The sequence below is a fragment of the Maylandia zebra genome, linkage group LG3 (genome assembly GCF_041146795.1).
Source record: "Maylandia zebra isolate NMK-2024a linkage group LG3, Mzebra_GT3a, whole genome shotgun sequence".
NCBI lineage: Eukaryota > Metazoa > Chordata > Actinopteri > Cichliformes > Cichlidae > Maylandia > Maylandia zebra.
This window is the reverse complement of record NC_135169.1, coordinates 38,787,089-38,810,345: the sequence shown is the minus strand read 5'-3', so window position 1 is coordinate 38,810,345 and position 23,257 is coordinate 38,787,089. Positions and strand designations below refer to the sequence as shown.

At 41.9% G+C, this 23,257-nt stretch overlaps 1 protein-coding gene and 1 pseudogene across 1 annotated transcript; both read left to right on the top strand.

The window, feature by feature from the left end:
- The window catches only part of LOC143416738 (uncharacterized), a 32,284-nt pseudogene extending 23,729 nt beyond the window's left edge, over positions 1-8,555 (top strand).
- LOC101477290 (uncharacterized) lies at positions 8,533-13,680 on the top strand. Its single transcript, XM_014409550.2, has 7 exons — positions 8,533-9,100; positions 9,189-9,253; positions 9,366-9,556; positions 11,121-11,392; positions 12,747-12,808; positions 12,891-13,036; positions 13,140-13,680. Exons 1-7 carry the CDS (start codon positions 8,570-8,572, stop codon positions 13,223-13,225), a joined length of 1,353 nt encoding a protein of 450 aa, XP_014265036.2. The 5' UTR covers positions 8,533-8,569; the 3' UTR covers positions 13,226-13,680.
- The last annotated feature ends 9,577 nt before the right edge of the window (positions 13,681-23,257 follow it).

Genomic DNA, 23,257 nt, shown 5'->3' with positions numbered 1-23,257 from the left:
CAACAACAACTGTCATTACGGCACAAACAACAACTGAAGGTTCAACTGGAACTACAGAAACAACAGCATCAACAACTACTGAAGGTATAACTGAAACTACAGAAGCAACTGCAACTACAGCATCAACAACTGAAAGTACAACTGAAACTACAGAGACAACAGCAACTACAGCATTAACAACAACTGAAGGTTCAACTGCAATTACAGAAACAACAGCAACCACAGCCTTAACAACAACTGAAGGTACAACGGCAACCACAGCCTTAACAACAACTGAAGACACAACAGCAACTACACCATCAACAACTACTGAAGGTTCAACTGCAACTGCAGAAAAAACAGTAACTACAGATTCAACAACAACTGAAGGTTCAACTACAACTACAGAAATGGGAGCATCATCAACAACTGAAGGTTCAACAGCAAATACAGAAACAACAGCAACTACAGCATCAACAACAGGTGAAGGTAAAACTCCAACTACAGTATGTGAAGAAACTACAACATCAACAATTGAAGATACAACAGTCATTACGGCACAAACAACAACTGAAGGTTCAACTGCAACTACAGAAACAACAGCATCGACAACTACTGAAGGTACAACTGAAACTGCAGAAACAACAATCATTACGGCACAAACAGCAACTGAAGGTTCAACTAGAACTACAGAAACAACAGCATCGACAACTACTGAAGGTACAACTGAAACTGCAGAAACAACAGTCATTACGGCACAAACAACAACTGAAGGTTCAACTGCAACTACAGAAACAACAGCATCGACAACTACTGAAGGTACAACTGAAACTGCAGAAACAACAGCAACTACAGCATCAACAACTGAAGTTTCAACTGCAACTACAGAAACAACAGCAACTACAGCATCAACAACAACTGAAGGTACAACTCCAACTACAGTATCTGAAGAAACTACAGAATCAACAACAACTGAAGGTACAACAGTCATTACGGCACAAACAACAACTGAAGGTTCAACTGACATTACAGAAACGGGAGCATCAATAACAACTGAGGGTTCAACTGCAACTAAAGAAACAACAGCAACTACAGCATCAACAACAACTGAAGGTTCAACTGCAACTACAGAAACAACAGCAACAACAGCATCAACAACAACTGAAGGTACAACTCCAACTACAGTATCTGAAGAAACTACAGAATCAATAACAACTGAAGGTACAACAGTCATTACGGCACAAACAACAACTGAAGGTTCAACTGCAACTACAGAAACAACAGCAACTACAGCATCAACAACAACTGAAGGTACAACTCCAACTACAGTATCTGAAGAAACTACAGAATCAACAACAACTGAAGGTACAACAGTCATTACAGCACAAACAACAACTGAAGGTTCAACTGCAACTACAGAGACAACAGCAACTACAGCATTAACAACAACTGAAGGTTCAACTGCAATTACAGAAACAACAGCAACCACAGCCTTAACAACAACTGAAGGTACAACAGCAACCACAGCCTTAACAACAACTGAAGGCACAACAGCAACTACACCATCAACAACTACTGAAGGTACAACTGAAACTACAGAAAAAACAGTAACTACAGATTCAACAACAACTGAGGTTTCAACTACAACTACAGAAACGGGAGCATCAACAACAACTGAGGGTTCAAGTGCAACTACAGAAACAACAGCAACTACAGCATCAACAACAACTGAAGGTTCAACAGCAAATACAGAAACAACAGCAACTACAGCATCAACAACTGAAGGTACAACAGTCATTACGGCACAAACAGCAACTGAAGGTTCAACTGCAACTACAGAAACAACAGCAACTACAGCATTAACAACAACTGAAGGTTCAACTGCAACTACAGAAACAACAGCAACTACAGCATCAACAACAACTGAAGGTTCAACTGCAACTACAGAAACAACAGCAACTACAGCATCAACAACAACTGAAGGTTCAACTGCAACTACAGAAACAACAGCAACTACAGCATCAACAACAACTGAAGGTACAACTCCAACTACAGTATCTGAAGAAACTACAGAATCAATAACAACTGAAGGTACAACAGTCATTACGGCACAAACAACAACTGAAGGTTCAACTGCAACTACAGAGACAACAGCAACTACAGCATTAACAACAACTGAAGGTTCAACTGCAACTACAGAAACAACAGCAACTACAGCATCAACAACAACTGAAGGTACAACTCCAACTACAGTATCTGAAGAAACTACAGAATCAACAACAACTGAAGGTACAACAGTCATTACAGCACAAACAACAACTGAAGGTTCAACTGCAACTACAGAGACAACAGCAACTACAGCATTAACAACAACTGAAGGTTCAACTGCAATTACAGAAACAACAGCAACCACAGCCTTAACAACAACTGAAGGTACAACAGCAACCACAGCCTTAACAACAACTGAAGGCACAACAGCAACTACACCATCAACAACTACTGAAGGTACAACTGAAACTACAGAAAAAACAGTAACTACAGATTCAACAACAACTGAGGGTTCAACTACAACTACAGAAACGGGAGCATCAACAACAACTGAGGGTTCAAGTGCAACTACAGAAACAACAGCAACTACAGCATCAACAACAACTGGAGGTTCAACAGCAAATACAGAAACAACAGCAACTACAGCATCAACAACTGAAGGTACAACAGTCATTACGGCACAAACAACAACTGAAGGTTCAACTGCAACTACAGAAACAACAGCAACTACAGCATCAACAACAACTGAAGGTACAACTCCAACTACAGTATCTGAAGAAACTACAGAATCAACAACAACTGAAGGTACAACAGTCATTACGGCACAAACAACAACTGAAGGTTCAACTGCAACTACAGAGACAACAGCAACTACAGCATTAACAACAACTGAAGGTTCAACTGCAATTACAGAAACAACAGCAACTAGAGCATCAACAACAACTGAAGGCACAACAGCAACTACACCATCAACAACTACTGAAGGTACAACTGAAACTACAGAAAAAACAGTAACTACAGATTCAACAACAACTGAGGTTTCAACTACAACTACAGAAACGGGAGCATCAACAACAACTGAGGGTTCAAGTGCAACTACAGAAACAACAGCAACTACAGCATCAACAACAACTGAAGGTTCAACAGCAAATACAGAAACAACAGCAACTACAGCATCAACAACTGAAGGTACAACAGTCATTACGGCACAAACAACAACTGAAGGTTCAACTAGAACTACAGAAACAACAGCATCGACAACTACTGAAGGTACAACTGAATCTGCAGAAACAACAGCAACTACAGCATCAACAAAACCTGAAGTTTCAACTGCAACTACAGAAACAACAGCAACTACAGCATCAACAACAGCTGAAGGTTCAACTGCAACTACAGAAACAACAGCAACTGAAGGTACATCAGCAACCACAGCATCAACAACAACTGAAGGTACAACTCCAACTACAGTATCTGAAGAAACTACAGAATCAACAACAACTGAAGGTACAACAGTCATTACGGCACAAACAACAACTGAAGGTTCAACTGCAATTACAGAAACAACAGCAACCGCAGCCTTAACAACAACTGAAGGCCCAACAGCAACTACACCATCAACAACTACTGAAGGTACAACTGAAAGTAGAGAAACAACAGCAACTTCAGCATCCACAACAACTGAAGGTTCAACTAGAACTACAGAAAAAACAGTAACTACAGATTCAACGACAACTGAAGGTTCAACTCCAACTACAGAAACGGGAGCATCAACAACAACTGAGGGTTCAAGTGCAACTACAGAAACAACAGCAACTACAGCATCAACAACAACTGAAGGTTCAACTGCAACTACAGAAACAACAGCAACTAGAGCGTCAACAACAACTGAAGTTACAATGGCAACCACAGCCTTTACAACAACTGAAGGCACAACAGCGACTACGCCATCAACAACTACTGAAAGTACAACTGAAACTTCAGAAACAAAAGAAACTTCAGCATCAACAACAACTGAAGGTTCAACTTCAACAACAGCAGCTACAGCATCAGCCAAAACTGAAGGTACAACAGCAACCACAGCCTTAACAACAACTGAAGTTAAAACAGCAAATACACCATCAACAACTACTGAAGGTACAACTGCAAGAACAGAATCAATAACAACTGAAGGTTTGACTGGAACTATAGAAACAAAAGCAACAACAGTTTCTGAAGCAACTACAGCTTCAACAACTACTGAAGGTACAACTACAGCTACAGATTCAACAACAACTGTAGGATCAACTTCAACTACGGAAACAACAGCAACCACAGCATCAACAACCACTGAAGGTTCAACTGGAACTACAACCTCAACAGCAACTGAAGGTTCAACTGGAACTACAGAATTAAGAGCATCAACAACAACTGAAGGTACAACAACAAGTACAACATCAACAACAACTGAAGGTTCAACTGCAACTACAGAAACTACAGCAACTACAGATTCAACAACAACTGAAGGTTTAACTGCAGCTATCACCACAACTGACACAGTAACAGGAACAAAGTCAACAACAATAGCAACAAAAACAACAACAACAAATACAACGACAACAGCAGCAACAACAATAAAGCCAACAACGACAGCAGCAACAACAACACAGCCAAAAAACACAGCAACAACAACAACAACACAGCCAACAACAACAACAATAACAAAGCCAACAACAACAGCAGCAACAACAACAAAGCCAACAACAACAGCAACAACAACAGCAATAACAACAACAACAACAACAAAGCCAACAACGACAGCAGCAACAACAACTACACAGCCAACAACAACAGCAACAACAACAGCACAGCCAACAACAACAGCAACAAACACAACAAAGCCAACAACAGCAGCAACAACAACAAAGCCAACTACAACAGCAGCAACAACAACACAGCCAACAACAACAGCAGCAACAACAACAAAGCCAACGACAACGGCGGAATCAACAACAAAGCCAACAACAAAGGCGACAACAACAACAAAGCCAACAACAACAGCAGCAACAACAACAACAAAGCCAACAACAACAACAGCAGCAACAACAACACAGCCAACAACAACAGCAACAACAACAACAAAGCCAACAACAACAGCAGCAACAACAACAACAAAGCCAACAACAACAGCAGCAACAACAACACAGCCAACAACAACAGCAGCAACAACAACACAGCCAACAACAACAGCAACAACAACAATAACAAAGCCAACAACAACAGCAGCAACAACAACAACAACACAGCCAACAACAAAGCCAACAACAACAGCAGCAACAACAACAACAACAAGAACAGCATTAACAACAACAAAGCCAACAACAACAGCAACAACAACAACACAGCCAACAACAACACCAACAACAAAGCCAACAACAACAGCAGCAACAACAACAGCAGCAACAACAACAACAGCAACAACAACAACAAAGCCAACAACAACAGCAGCAACAACAACAGCAACAACAACAACAAAGCCAACAACAACAGCGGCAACAACAACAAAGCCAACAACAACAATAACAACAACAACAACAACAACAAAGCCAACAACAACAACAGCAGCAACAACAACAACAACAACAAGAGCAGCATTAACAACAACAAAGCCAACAACAACACCAACAACAACAACAACAACAAAGCCAACAACAACAGCAGCAACAACAGCAGTGCCGGTAGTTCGTGCACCAGTTGTTGTTCTTACAGCAGTTTTGGTTACACCCTATGTGCCTCAACTCGAAGATAAAACCAGTCCACAATTTCAGGCACTTGCAGTGCAAGTGGTTGTAGTGGTGGGTAAAATACTAAGAATGATTTTCAAGTGCTTTAAAAATTCCAGCTGATTATAACTACATTTGAATTAATTAATTAATTTCTACTTTGCTTTGCACAGTATAAATACTGAGTTAAATACTGAGATGTATTCACAAGTTTTGTTAAATTTCCAGCTGATTACAACGACATCTGAATTAATTAATTTTCTACTTGTTTGTTTTGCACAGTATGAAATCATCTATAGAGCTCGATATGGTTTACTCTTCAGCCATGTTATTGTCATAGCATTCAGGTAAGGTATTTACTTTTGTTCATTTATATCAACACTAATCTTATTATCAATAATGACTAAAAATAGTGTTAATTTAGGATATTTAATAAAAAATTTACGTTTTTTTCTTTCTTTTTTTCATTCAGACAAGCTGGGACCAGAACACGAGCATCTGATACTGAAGCAGAAGTCGAGGTTGTGTTTAACAACACCATAACACCTGCAGAAATCCCAGAGGCTAAAGATGTTGAACAAACGTTAGTCACAGCTGTGTCTAATCCCAACAACACTTTCAATCTCTCTGTTGATACAACATTTGTCGTAGCAACTCAAGTAAACAGTGAGTAAACAGAAGTCACACTTGTCACTCCTGAAAGATTGTTTTTGAAACAAGTCAATACAACTATTTATATTTAACATCATCATGTGTGTGCCCCCCCCCCCCCCCCCCCAATCCCCGACCCCCACTTAATTTTTTAATGTGCTACTCATAAGAAAGGCTACCTTTGACGGGATTTACAATGTATATATATATAAAAAGCATTGTGTGTTTATGAAAATTACTTTGTTGTCAATTGCTTGCTCTTTGTTTTCTACACTTGTAACAACTACAACTGCTGAGCCAGTTATAACAAAGCAGTTGAAGTTCACATCAATTGGAGAGGCATTTACAGACAACTTGCTGAACTCATCATCTCCAGCGTTTACAGAAAGATCCTCCATGACAGTGACAACAGTAAGTTTTGATCTTCAAGTCAAGCAATGGTTAATTGCATGGATTCGTACTGACAGATCTTTGATTGTGTGTGTTTCTGTAGCTTGAACCTATCTATAAGACAACGTTTCCTTCATACCTCTCAATGATAGTGACTGGATTCCGGTAATTTATTTTTTGTTTGCAGATTCCATATAATATATAATACATAATAAATTAATGCAAGTAAAACGATGTTTGGTTTATTCATTCTGCAGAAACGGATCCATCATCACTGATATTGACATTCGGTTTGCATCTAGAGCAGTGCCTAATAACACTGACATTGCAAATGTTTTGATTAATGCAGCTCCAAACATAACGGTCTTCAACATTACCAATGTTACTGTCAGTGACCCTGGTAAGTAATACTGAATATTATCATATTTTAAATTCACAATATGTCAGAACTGTGACATTTAAGTGACACCTGTTTCCTTTTCTTTACATTTACAGTGGTTTCAACTACAACTGTGAGCACTACAACATCAATGATTACAGATACAAATGCAACCACAGCAAATCTTACAAACACCACACCTGTAACAAACACAACTACAGTGTCTACAACAGCTTCAACTACACCTGTGAACACTACAACGTCAATGCTGACAGGAGCTACAAACGCAACCACAACAAATCTTACAAATACAAATACAGTGTCTACAACAGCTTCAACTACACCTGTGAAAACTACAACATCAATGCTGACTGCAGCTACAAACGCAACCACAACAAATCTTACAAATACAAATACAGTGTCTACAACAGCTTCAACTACACCTGTGAACACTACAACATCAATGCTGACTGCAGCTACAAACGCAGCCACAACAAATCTTACAAACACCACACCTGTAACAAATACAACTACAGGGCTTACAACAGCTTCAACTACAACTGTGAACACTACAACATCAATGCTGACGGCAGCTACAAACGCAACCACAACAAATCTTACAAACACCACACCTGTAACAAATACAACTACAGTGTCTACAACAGCTTCAACTACACCTGTGAACGCTACAATACCAATGATCACTACCCCTACAAACGCAACCACAACAAATCTTACAAATACAACTACAAGGCCTACAACATCTTCAACTACACCTGTGAACACTACAACATCAATGCTGACAGCAGCTACAAACGCAACCACAACAAATCTTACAAACACCACACCTGTAACAAATACAACTACAGTGTCTACAACAGCTTCAACTACACCTGTGAACGCTACAACACCAATGATCACTACCCCTACAAACGCAAAGACAACAAATCTTACAAATACAACTACAGGGCTTACAACAGCTTCAACTACACCTGTGAACACTACAACATCAATGCTGACAGGAGCTACAAACGCAACCACAACAAATCTTACAAACACCACACCTGTAACAAATACAACTACAGTGTCTACAACAGCTTCAACTACACCTGTGAATACTACAACATCAATGCTGACGACAGCTACAAATGCAACCACAACAAATCTTACAAACACCACACCTGTAACAACTACAACTACAGGGCTTACAACAGCTTCAACTACACCTGTGAACACTACACCATCAATGCTGACAGGAGCTACAAACGCAATCACAAAAAATCTTACAAACACCACACCTGTAACAACTACAACTACAGGGCTTACAACAGCTTCAACTACACCTGTGAACACTACACCATCAATGCTGACAGGAGCTACAAACGCAATCACAAAAAATCTTACAAACACCACACCTGTAACAAATACAACTACAGTGTCTACAACAGCTTCAACTACACCTGTGAACGCTACAACACCAATGATCACTAGCCCTACAAACGCAACCACAACAAATCTTACAAACACCACAACTGTAACAAATACAACTACAAGGCCTACAACAGTTTCAACTACACCTGTGAACACTTCAACACCAATGCTGACTACACCTACAAATGCAACCACAACAAATCTTACAAACACCAACCCAACAAGTACAACAACAGCAACAACAGCAATGCCAACAACAACAACAACAAAGCCAACAACAATAACAACAACGCCAACAACAACAACGAAGTCAACAACAACAACAACAACGACAGCAACAATGGCAGTGGTCCGTGGACCAGTTTTTATTCTAGTAGCCGTTTTGGTTACACCCTTTGAAGATGCACTCACTAATACAACCAGTCCACAATTTAAGGCACTTGAGGCACAAGTGGTAGTAATGGTGAGTTAAATACTGAGATGTATTCACAAGTTTTGTTAAAACAACGACATCTGAATTAATTAATTTTCTACTTGTTTGTTTTGCACAGTATAAATTCATCTATAGAGCTCGATATGGTTTACTCTTCAGCCATGTTATTGTCATAGCATTTAGGTAAGATTTTCACTTTTGTTCATTCTTAACAACACTAATCTTATTATCGACAATGACTAAAAATAGTGTTCATTTAGGATATTAAATTTTAAAAAAATTTTTCTTCATTTAGACAAGCTGGGACCAGAACACGAGCATCTAATACTGAAGCAGAAGTGGAAGTTGTGTTTAACAACACGATAACACCTGCAGAAATCCCACAGGCTGCAGATGTTGCAAAAACCTTAGTAGAAGCTGTGTCTAAGCCCAACAACTTCACATTAACTATTAATGCCACATCTGTCGTAGCAACCCAAGTAAACAGTAAGTAAACAGAAGTCACACATGTCACTCCTGAAGGATTCATTTTGAACAAGGCAATACACAGATTCATTTCTCACATCATATACATAATTAATTCATCGCTCCCACCTATCTCCCCTAAACTGTCTTATGGAGATTAGATCATGGCTCTCATCCAATTTTCTCAAACTTAACAGTAATAAAACAGAAGTTTTCCTCGTTGGCATAACCTCTATCTTAATCAAATCTCACAGTCTCTCCAATAATATTGAAAATTCCCCAATCCTTCCTTCCCCGCAGGTAAAGAGTTTGGGTGTCATATTCGACAGTACTCTCTCATTTCAGTCTCACATTAATTACGTAACCCGGTCTGCATACTTTCACTTACGTAACATTAACCGACTTCATCCCTTCCTTACTCCCCATGCTGCTGCCATCCTTGTCCATAGTCTTATTACTTCCCGGATCGATTACTCTCAGATCTCTGTGATCTGCTTCATATCATCACTGTTTCCTGCTCTCTCAGATCTTCATCTGCCACTCCTCTTGTTGTTCCATCTGCTCGTCTTATCACTATGGGGAACAGAGCTTTCAGTCACTCTGGTCTTTGGCTCTGGAACTCACTTCCTTCAGTCTTAAGAAATATAGATTACCTTCTCTTATTTAAGTCACAGTTGAAAACCCACATGTTTAAACCGGCTTACTCGCTTTAATACATATCTTAATTGCTGTCAAATCTTGTTTTTTCTTTTTATTTGTTGTTTTTTGTATTTTAATTTATTTTAATCTATTTTAATCTACTGTTTTATTGATATATTTTTCTCTTTGTAAGGTGACCTTGGGTTTTAGAAAGGTGCCCTCATATAAAATATATTGTTATTATTATTATTATTATACATAATAATAATAATAACAATATATTTTCTATATTATTATTATTATTATTAATATACAGTCAGCACAGTGGCACGGTGGTTAGCACTGTTGCCGCACAGCAAGAAGGTCCTGAGTTCAATTCCACCATCAGGCCGGGGTCTTTCTGTGTGGAGTTTGCATGTTCTCCCCGTGTTTGTGTGGGTTCCCTCCGGGTACTCCGGCTTCCTCCCACGGTCCAAATACATGCAGCTTGTGGGGATAGGTTAACTGGAAAATCCAAATTTTCACTAGGTGTGAATGTGAGTGCGAATGGTTGTCTGTCTCTGTGTGTTGGCCCTGCGACAGACTGGCGACCTGTCCAGGGTGTACCCCACCTCTCGCCCTATGACAGCTGGGATAGGCTCCAGCGCCCCCCGCGACCCTAAAAAGGAGAAGTGGATGGATGGATGGATGGATAGATTATTATACAGTTTTGTTTGTGACATAAAAACCCATGTAGTTATTTATATAATAATTTTCTCAAAAAACTCAAAGATAACAATTTCATGCGATACACTTTAAATGAGATTTAATATGTATAAAAAACAACAGACCGTTCAGTCAGTGATTTAGGTAAACAATATTTGATAAGATCATATTTAAAACTCATGATGTCTCAGAACTGTTTGTTAAAGCAACACCTTGTTTCCTTTATTGGCATTTACAACAGCTTCAACTACAACTACAGTGAGCACCACAACATCAGTGACTACACCTACAAATGCAACCACAACAAATCTTACAATCACCACATCTGTAACAAATACAACTACAGCTTCAACTACAACTGTGAACCCTACAACCACTACAACTGTAACAACTGCTGAGCCAGTCAAAATACTGGCGGTGAAATTCAGATCTGTTAAAGGGATATTTACGACTGAGTTGCTGACTTCATCATCCACAGCGTTTAAACAACGAGCTACACTGATAAGGACAGCAGTAAGTTTGTTTTCTTCAAGTTGAACAATGCCTGTATTCTAATTAATTGCATAATTTTTAGATAAAGTCACATAACAGTATTTCTGTGGCATACCTTAAAAAAGCAAACAAATGATATGCTAGTCCTTTTTCTATCCCTACGTTCAGGTTAGGGGTGGGTTTTTATAATCGATTTATCGATTAAAATCGATTCTGGCTTGGATAACGTAAAATCGATTCATTAAAATTCTGAATTGATTTTTTAATATAAATTTATTTTGCCCGAAATGCCAGAATCTCAGGTGAAATCTCACAAAATTTCAACAACCACCAAACAGCTAAGACAGTAAATGAGAGCAGGAACACGGATTCTGCACAAAGACTTAAACACACAGCGCGACCCGCGGATCAGAATCAGTTAGATGTCGCCTTTCTCACGGTCGGGGCTGAAAGCCGACAGCTTGCTGATTCTGATCTGTCGGCGCTGATTCTAAAGCTGTTAGTTTGACCGAACCAGCAGCAAAAGAAGATCCATCATCATCATCATGAATTCACTCTTACTTTCACTATTTTGCTTCGACCACGATGCACAGCATGTGTTGATTAATGGTTTTCTTTCATTTCTGATGTACTGCAGAATATTTTTATAAAATCCCAGGCCAGGAAAACCACCTTCATGTTTTTCTGTGTTTTATCTTCAGCTACTTTGACACAAAGGCATCTGCTGTGATGCTCACACCTTTGATAAAGTCTTGCGTGTGTCAGCTTCCTTTTTATAGATACAAAAATATGTAAATGTACTGATCTGAATTATAATATTTCTGTCAAAATTTCCCAGATTCAAATTGAATAGAATCGAATTAAATCGAATTGTGGATCGAATCGATTCGGGACCTTGTGAATCGGAATTGAATCGATTCTAGAAATCAGTGACGATACCCAGCCCTAGTTCAGGTCTCCTTTCTAAAGTCAACAATTTTTCCGTTGTTACTAATATTATACAGACTGAGCTAAAAAAAAAAATCATATACATTATATCCAATAAACAATGTGGAAAAATATTTGCACCATATAACTGAGCTAAAACTCCACAGTAAATACTGCTGGGGTTTCTATTTTTACCAACTGAATGCCATGATTTCTAAGAGATCAAAGAAAAAAGATAAAGCATAAATGTGACCTGTGACATATTCATTATGTGCTAACCATTCAAAAAATGGGCAGCTGGATGAACAGAAAGAAAATATGAAATATTAATTGCACTATGATATTACATAGTGCAAATAACATATCACAAATGACATGGAAGTGAAGGAGCACAAGCCCAAAAAGCAATGCATACATACTTACAGTGTGTTTATTTATATTTCTGCAGCTTGAACCTTTCTACCAGGAAAGATTTCCTTCATTCCGCTTCATCACTGTGACTGCATTCAGGTATATTGTTTATGGTATACGATTTCACAAATATTTAAACTAAATAAAGTTTAAAAAAAGTTTGGGGTTATTTCTTTTGCAGTAATGGGTCCATTGTCAATGACATGGACATTGGATTTGCATTGTCACTGGTCCCTAATGCAAATGAGATTGCGCAAGTTTTGATTGATGCAGCCAAGATAACACCCTTCGACATTGAAACCAGTTCTATATTTGTGAACGGCACACGTAAGATATATTTAATACAATCATGTCAAACATGTTTCTATATTTTAGAACAGTTTCTGAAAGCAATGCATTTTTTTTCTCTTTTTGTCAACATTTACAAAAGTGTCACATGGAGTGAGCCACAAGATCAGTCTCCTCACTGCCTCCTGTATGGTGCTGCTGTCATGGCTTCTGTCAGGCCAGCAATAACATCTGCGCTGATGCTTTTGTGAAATAACTTGAGGAAATGTCTCCTGTGACTGGGTATGAAAAATGATTTTTACAACAGAAAATCCACGAGGAACTTCTGATGAAGAGCACTCATAGTATGATTTAGAAGTAACTAAAGCTAAAATGAACCTTTATGTAATCAATCAGTATAGGTTTGAACATAATTTCTGACGAAGGTCATTGGGTGTCAATTTATAATGTAAGAGATAAAGTCATAATATAAGTTAGACATATCAGTGAGACAAAGTTTTTTTTTTTTTATCCATAAAGCATCTCCTCAGCTTAAGAATCTGACTGTGAAAGAAAAGAAGTGATACTCAACATAGCATCACCTCACCTGGCATACTGGAAATATAAGATGTGTGAAAATATCCTGTATGATTACCAGTCACTTTTACCAGTCAATATTTAAATATATTTGTTGTATGTATCTTATTCTTGTATTGTATGTATTATGTTTGTGTTGTATTGGATAATTCAGATAAAAATCTAAGTCTAAGTGATTCTGATATTTAAAATGATTTAAAATACTATTGTTATTAAAAAATAACATTAATATCACCTTTTTCCTTCTGAAGCAAGTTCTTTTGAAGTCTATCATGATAAACTGAGGAAGCTTCAATTAAAGACTCTTAATTTTTAAACACACTTTAATCCGCTATTCTCTCTCTCTCTCTCTCTCTCTCTCTTTTAAATCAGGAAAAACAAATAGGAAATACTATCATGGGACTTTTAGGTTCCCATCAAAGATTTTTGATACACATATAATTAAATCAAATTCTTAGTTTTACATGTTACTTACATCTTACTTTTTAACCAACATCATTTCTTTTCAGCATTGTCAGTGTTTCAGTGAGGGGGTATGATGTAGCATAACTTAAGCAGCAAGGAAGGTGATAAGTAAATAGAATTAGCAGACAATTGAAGTTCTTTTTAAGCATACTTTATTGCTGGCATCTCCCTTTTACCATAAAACAATCACTCAGGCATGCAAAAATCCCACTGGCTTTATACAAGACTTTGCCCACACCTGACCTCGTTAGTCCCTACCATTGAAACAAAATAGGTCAAACCAAATAATAAAATTCTAAACAAAGAACAGGAATAAAGTCATGCATGAAACTGACAAACTCATTTACTCAACTAAATAGTTTGTAAAGTAAAACACTGCATGCAATATAACTCAAAAGGCTACTTTAAAGAAAACAAACAATACTATACAAAATGAAAAACCCTCCATTTGGTTGCACCCAGTGATGCAATCATTGACCTCATGACCCTATATAAACAGGAAGTAGTGGGCGGCCCTTCCCATACACCTGTCTCACATATAGGACCTGAATGCACAACATGGACACTATGGTAAGTATAACCAAAGCAACATAAAGAAACATAATTTACCAGACATGTGCCTGTAAACAGAAGAAAATTCAGATGATCTGATGGTTAGTAGTGTTTGCTTTAAAACACATGCATGGATGTAAAGGATGTAACTACTGCTACCACAAACAAAACCCGGGATATTGTGTGTTAAGAGAAGTTACACCAGCAATGTCTAAATTAAAGCATTATGGCTGACTGTAAAATAACAGAACACAAAATAACAATATACGCAAGTGACAAATGGCAAATGAATTCTGTCCTAGCCACTTTGTCACAGGGGGCCTGTTTGTTGCGTAACTGGTGTAATTAAATAATAACTCATTGGTAATGGCATATTTATTTACAATTGTATATGACTAATGTTGTGTGTAGAAGTCAGTCAGTGACCTGGTGACATGGCTATGTTGTACACCTCCTGGAACTACCAAGAAGAGATATCCCAACTTACTTTGTAGGACTGTAATATCAACATTAAAATAAATAAATAAATAAATAATAATGATAATAAATAAAATGTCATAAATAATAGGAAAAAAGAAAAAATTAAGGATGAATAAAGAATACACAAAAATAAAAACTGAAAAAATTAGTAATACCATTTCAGCAACCTTCTATGCCACTTTAAATACACATGTCTACATACAGACATATAAATAAACCAACACATGCATTTCTTATATAGAATAGAATAATCCTTTAATTGTCCCACAAGGGGAAATTTGGTTGTAACAGCAGCCAGAAAGACACATATATAACAAACAGTACACAGGACACAGAACAGAAACATACACAATTTTTCTTACATATTTACATTAAGGACAGTGGTTACTATATACAGAGAGTACTGTACAGTTATTAAATAAAAATAACTTCAGATAAGAGGCAAACCAGGTTGTAGTGCGAATCAGTTGATTAAATTATTGCAGTTACAGCGCAGATGCAAACATCTATGATTGTTGGGAGCAGTTTTGATTGTACAGTCTGACAGCTGCAGGGAGGAAGAACCTACAGAAACGCTCCTTCATGCATCTAGGATGTAGCAGTCTGTCACTGAAGGAGCTCTGCAGTTCAGCAACATTTACATGCATGGGGTGGGAGACTCTGTCCATCAGAGATGTTATTTTGGCCAGAGTCCTTCTGTCTCCCACCACCTGCACTGGGTCCAGGGTGCATCCCAGAACAGAGCTGGCCTTCCTGATGAGTTTATCCAACCTCTTCCTCTCAGCTGCCGATAAACTGCTGCTCCAACATACAACACTGTAAAAAATGACGGATGCCACCACAGAGTCATAGAAGGTCTTTAAAAGCGCTCCCTGTACTCCAAATGACCTCAGCCGCCTCAGCAGGTAGAGTCTGCTCTGATCCTTCCTGTAAAGAGCATCAGTGTTGTGGCTCCAGTTCAGTTTATTATTCAGATGAACACCCAGGTTGCCCTTTCTCTTGTCTGGCCAGGCTCAGGAATGGGCCGCGGCTCTCTACTACAATAAATCGGCAGCTTGCAATGACTATGCCCTGTTTGTGGAGGAATTAAAGAAGACGTTTGTTCCCCCGAGCAGCGAAGTGGAGTCACAGCTGCTTCATCTACGCCAGGGCAGCCGACCCGTCTGTCACTTTGCCTCTCAATTCCGCACCCTGGCCGCTAAGCTACAGTGGGGAGACGCTTCTCTGCGCTCTATTTTTCTGGAGGGACTGGCTGACTACATCCGAGACGAGATGACCGGCCGTGAGGCCCCTAAAACCCTGGATGAGGCCGTGGACCTCGCACTGAAGATTGACCAACGTGTGATGTCGCGGCCTCGCCATACCCCTCGGGCCTCCAAACCCTTCCAGCCTCAGAGGACCACGTCTTCGTGACCTCCTCCCCCCTCTGATGGAGCCACAGCTAGCCCAAGCAGCACATCCAGCGAGGAGCCCATGCAGCTGGGTGGACTCCCCAAAGAGGAGAAAGAGAGACGCTGGCGTGAGGGCCTCTGCGCCTACTGTGGATCAGCTCGACACCGTCGTCCCCAGTGCCCGCTACGGCCAGGAAACGATGACGCCAGGTAGACTGGCCCTTCCCACTCCTCTGACCCCTCTCGTTTTTTGTTACCGGTAACTTTTCACCTGAAACACCAACGGCTCTCATCTGAAGCCCTCCTGGACACCGGAGCCGCTGAGAACTTCATCGATCAGAAACTGGCCTCTCGGCTTCGCATTCCGTTGACTTCCGTCGACCGATTCCTCCTGGTGACCTCAGTAGACGGGCGACCACTCCAACCCTACCCGATCCAGTTCCAGACCCAGCCAGTCCGCATGTCTGTCGGGGATCATCAGGAGGAGATCCGGTTTTTAGTAGTCTCGGCCACTTCCTCTCCTCTCATCCTCGGCTACCCCTGGTTCCGTCAACATGACCCCCACGTCTCCTGGTCTCCCTGCCGGATCCTGGACTGGGGTCCCCAGTGTTCACGCCGCTGCCTTCTCTTCCGGACTGGAAAGGACTCAAAGTCAGAAGAGGCGTCACCCCCGGAGCCCATTGATCTGGATAAGATCCCTCTGGCTTACCACGACCTATCTGAGGTCTTCAGTAAGAGGCGAGCCTCTGCTCTCCCTCCTTATCGCTCCTACGACATGGCCATCGAGCTCCTCCCGGGAGCGGTCCCTCCTTGTGGTCGCCTCTTCTCGCTGTCACCCGCAGAGAACAAAGCCATGGAGGAGTACGTCGCTGAGGCTCTCCAACAGGGCTTCATTCGCCCTTCTACCTCCCCTGCAGCTGCGGGATTCTTCTTTGTCAAGAAGAAAGACGGCGGGCTTCGCCCCTGTATAGACTACCGGGGCTTGAATAAAATCACTGTTAAGAACCGCCATCCTCTTCCTCTGCTATCCACCGCACTCGATTCCCTCTCCCAGGCCTGCATCTTCACCAAACTAGACCTACGCAGCACCTACAATTTGGTGCGGATTAGGGAAGGGGACGAATGGCAGACGGCCTTCATCACCCCTAACGGACACTGGGAGTATCTGGTGATGCCCTTCGGCCTCTGCAACAGCCCTGCTGTCTTCCAACATCTGATCAACGATGTCTTGCGGGACATGCTGGGCCGATGGGTGTTTGCCTATCTGGATGACATCTTGATCTACTCCCGCACCGAAGTGGACCATATTCGCCATGTGCGGGCCGTGCTGAGCAGGCTGCTCGAGTACCAGCTGTTCTGCAAACTGGAGAAGTGTGCCTTCCATCAGCGGTCCACTACCTTCCTGGGCTTCACCATCTCCTCCAATGGCCTGACCATGGACCCGCAAAAGGTCCAAGCCGTGACCCAGTGGCCTCAGCCCTCCAGCCTTAAGCAGCTACAGAGCTTCCTGGGCTTTGCCAATTTCTATCGGCGCTTTATCCGCAATTTCAGCACCATTGTCGCCCCACTGACATCCCTCACCAAACCAGCTAACCTGCCCAAGCCCTTCTGCCTCCCCCCTGGTGCGAAACAGGCATTCCGAGACCTTATACGCCGGTTTGCTACAGCTCCCGTCCTGCTCCACCCTGATCCTGCCAGAGATTTTGTGGTGGAGGTGGATGCCTCCGATGTTGGCGCTGGCGCCGTCCTCTCTCAACACGGCCCGGATGGGAAACTTCACCCGTGCTGCTATTTCTCGAGGAAATTCTCTGACACGCAGCGACGGTACGGTGTCGGCGACCGGGAACTCCTGGCCATCAAGTGGGCCTTGGAAGAGTGGCGGCATTGGCTCCTGGGAGCGAAAGAACCGTTTCTGATCTGGACTGATCACCAGAACCTGATCCATATTCGTTCTGCCAAGCAGCTCAACCCAAGGCAGGCCCGTTGGGCCTTATTCTTCGAACCTTACAACTTCCACCTCGCCTACCGCCCTGGCTCCAAGAACACCAAGGCAGACGCTCTCTCCAGGCAGTTCGCCCAGGACGGCCTCACGTCAGACCCTGGACCTATCCTACCGTCTCATTGTTTCGCTGCCCCCCTTCGGTGGCCCTTGGAGGACTCTATCCGGGATGCCCTGACCGCCGAACCGCCTCCGCCTGACACCCCGGCTGGGAGGCTCTATGTACCATCCTGGTGCCGTCAGGAGGCCTTGCTCTGGGCTCACTCCTCCCCGCTCTCTGGTCACCCAGGGCCCGACAGGACCCTCCAGCTCCTCCGTCGTGCCTTCTGGTGGCCCTCCATGACTCGGGACGTCCATGACTTCGTTTCCGCCTGTGACACCTGTGCTCGGGCCAAGTCCTCCACCCAGCCGCCCGCTGGCGACCTTCGCCCTCTCCCTGTGCCGAGACGTCCCTGGTCCCATGTCGGTCTTGACTTTGTTACCGGCCTCCCATCTGTGGACGGTCTTGACACCATCCTCACCTTTGTGGACCGGTTTTCTAAGGCGGTGCACCTGGTTGCCCTGGCCGGCCTCCCCTCCGCCAAACGGACGGCCGAGCTCCTCCTGGACCATGTCGTCCGGCTTCACGGATTCCCCAAGGACATAGTCTCCGATCGGGGGCCCCAGTTCACCGCCAGGTTCTGGAAAGCCTTTTGCCGCCTGATTGGAGCGTCTCCCAGCCTCTCGTCCGGCTATCACCCTCAGACCAATGGGCAGGTTGAACGGACCAATCAACAGTTGGGGCGCTTCTTACGGTGCTTCGTCTCTGCCCAACCGTCGCTTTGGCCTTGTTACCTGGTGTGGGCTGAGTTGTCTCATAACCTTCACGTCTCTTCCGCCACCGGTCTCTCGCCCTTTGAGGTCTGTCATGGTTTTCATCCTCCTATCTTCAGCCATCAGGAAGCGGAGGTCGACGTGCCTGCTGCTGAACGGATGGTCCGCCGCTGTCGTCAGGCCTGGATCAAGGCGCGGGCTCTATAAACCCTATAAACCTTGAGTGGGCAAACAATAGAAATTAAACTCTTTAAATAAAAAATAAATAGTTTTAAAGACGGAGACTCTACAGTACGCAGCGGTAGCATCTCTTCCACAATATAGGCTGCAATCATGTTTTTAAGCTCGCCTTCAGACGCTTTCTGTGCTGCTGAAGTAAAATCAGGTTTTGCCTGCTTAGCAGGAGTTGCCGTGGTGTTATCCATGGATGATGAACAAGGATCACTCAGAAGTGTTCGTCTATGCTCTCATGTCAGGCGCTTCAGTAGATTACTCATGCTATTAACAGCAGCCGATAGTTTTTTCTCCCCAGGACATAGGTTACATATTACTGTAATATTCTTGTCTGCTTGTTTCAGAAAAGTGAAGACACGGGAATATGTCCATTTCATAAAACAGCCACTCGCTTCATCCGAGTCCGACATCTTTCGAATACGACTATGCAGCAAACTGGCGCAAAATGACGTGCACCTGCACTACAGCGATGTTAAAGCGGCAGAGTTTACTTCTAGGTTTAGAAGACAAATTATTGAAATTAAATAATGATATTCAGTGAGTTTAATTATTTTACAATGTAACGCAAGTACATTGTAAGTAACTGTAATGAAAATACCTAAAAATGAATAGTAATTAGTTACTCTACTTTTTCAGTGGAAAAGTAATTTAATTACAGTAACGCACTACTTAGTAACGCATTACACCCAACACTGATTATCTGACAACAGATAATGAAAGTGTCATTAACCATAGCTTTTGGAAAGCTTATTTCCACTTCAACAAACACACCCTGAATACTGGCAGAACTTTTGAATGAGGGAATCACTGAAACAGACTTGTCTGACAAAGTGAAGCTGGCTAAGAGATCTCAAAAAGCAACACATCATGCCACTATCTAAAAAAACACCTGTGAAACAAAGTCACTGCCATCTGTCAGTATGGAAAGGGTTACAAAGCCAGTTCTCAGGCTTTGGGCTTCGACGGCCGTTTAGGACGGAAGTGAGTGGCTGTGAAATTGGACAGCCTTCTACCCTTCGTTCAAGTCTGCCCTTACTTCGGGTTGCTGTTTTTCCGGTTGCTATCGCCACAGCGTGAAAACTTTAAAATGGACCCAGAAATGTCGCTCCATTTTTTTTTGTACATTTTTAATTCTCATGGAGCTAGTAAAAGGTAATCATCGTCGCTGGCATGTTTTGTACCTTAGACTCATCAGAGACAATCTTATCCAGGTAAAATACGTTTCTTTAATCTACACGCATTAAGGAATTACTTAGCTACACTCAACAAAAATATAAACGCAAGACCTTTGTTACTGCTCCCATTCCCCATGGGATGGACGTAGAGACCTAAAATTCATTCCAGATACACAATATAACCATCCCTCCCAAACAGTGGTCACAAATCAGTCCAAATGTGTGGTAGTGGGCACATCTGCTATATTGAGACAATCCATCCCACCTCACAGGTGTGCCACATCAGGATGCTGATCTGACATCATGAGTAGTGCACAGGTGTACCTCAGACTGCCCACAACAAAAGGCCACCCTGGAATGTGCAGTTTTTTGCGCTATTGGGGGTCTGGGGACCCAGAACCGGTCAGTATCTGGTGTGACCACCATTTGCCTCATGCAGTGCAACACATCGTCGCATGGAGTCTATCAGATTGTCAATTGTGGCCTGTGGAATGTTGGTCCACTCCACTTCAATGGCTGTGCGAGGTTGTTGGATATTTGTGGGAACTGGTACACGCTGTCGTATACACCGGTCAAGCACATCCCGAACATGCTCAATGGGTGACATGTCCGGTGAGTATGCTGGCCATGCAAGAACTGGGACATTCTCAGCTGCCATCTGCCCTGAACAATGTGAACCATGATTCATCCGTGAAGCGCACACCTCTCCAACGTGCCAGACGCCATCGAATGTGAGCATTTGCCCACACAAGTCTGTTACGGCGACGAGCTGGAGTCAGGTCAAGACCCCGATGAGGACGACGGGCATGCAGTTGAGCGTCCCTGAGACGGTTTCTGACAGTTTGTGCAGAAATTGTTTGGTTGTGCAAACCAATTGTTCCAGCAGCTGTCTGGGTGGCTGGTCTCAGACGATCTTGGAGGTGAACCTGCTGGATGTGGAGGTCCTGGGCTGGTGTGGTTACACGAGGTCTGCGGTTGTGAGGCGGGTTGGATGTGCTGCCATATTCTCTGAAACGCCTGTGGAGACGGCTTATGGTTGAGAAATGAACATTCAATGCACGGGCGACAGATCTGGTTGACATTCCTGCTGTCAGCATGCCAATTGCACGCTCCCTCATTGCTTGTGGCATCTGTGGCATTTTGCTGTGAGACAAAACTGCACATTCCAGGGTGGCCTTTTGTTGTGGGCAGTCTGAGGTACACCTGTGCACTACTCATGATGTCAGATCAGCATCCTGATGTGGCACACCTGTGAGGTGGGATGGATTATCTCAATATAGCAGATGTGCCCACTACCACACATTTGGACTGATTTGTGACCACTGTTTGGGAGGGATGGTTATATTGTGTATCTGGAATGAATTTTAGGTCTCTACGTCCATCCCATGGGGAATGGGAGCAGTAACAAAGGTCTTGCGTTTATATTTTTGTTGAGTGTAGTTTCATGGATAATTTCAGTGACTGAATTATTGCCGGTCATTCGTACACATGTACTGTATTATATAAAAAATATAAACTAAATGTCTTTGAAACTTATAGAATCTAATCTTGTGGTTTCTTTTTTTTTACATAGCATTTTATCAAACTGTTGTCTGTTACTGTCTTAGAGTATTATACTAATCTTAGTGGTGTGGCAGCTGACGATTGAGCCAGCACTGCAAAACTTGTGGATGGGCGATTCAGTGAACAGTGGGAGGAAGCATCCTATAGCTCTCTTTGCAGTGTGATTCTCCACTCCCTGACCAGAAAAGACAAACCGCATGCACATGCGCTACCCCATCCACGTCTATGGGGTTTTACAGCCTTAGAACATCTATAATAATTGTAAAAAATATAGCTAGCTACTTTGCAGATTTCACTTATCGCGGGTTATTTTTTAGAATGTAACTCCTGCAATAAATGAGGGACCACTGTAAACACAATAAATACAACAAAAATATTTTAATTTGTAATTAAAGTAATTTTTAGGAATTGTTAGGTGATGGCATCATTAAAGATTAAAAGTCAAATCTGAGACCTGGAGCCCCTTGCATAAGAATTGCTGCTGGAGGAATTTCCCTCAGTCCAGTTGCAAACATATGGACAGATTTCCACTTTTTTCTGAGGATGGAAAAGGAGGAAAAAAAAGTTATTTCTAATGAGAATAAACTGAAAAAAAGTCCCATTACACTATGCTGACATAAATATACACATTACTACAGTTTCAACCAAATTTAATACTTTCTACGGAAAGCAGGTAGTCTTGCCAGTGGCTTAGTACTCTCGACTGACGCCTGGTGCTGCCAGGTGGATGGAAGATGTTTTCTAGAACATCAGCTGTCAGCCTGGTCTTGGTGTAGCACATGGATGAGAAGAAGAGTGAAGGATGCTGTTCCAGGGCGTTAACAAAATCCAGTGTTGCTAGAGCTTGTCTGAAACTACAAAACAGTATCATTTTTAAATAATTGATTCATGTTATTTCTCAAGGTTGTGGTGCCTTACCTACAGCATAATCTGCATCTCAACAAGCAAGCAGAGTTAACATGTGTTACGGATTCAAATATTGGGGATGGATACAAGAGGAAAAACCAAAAGA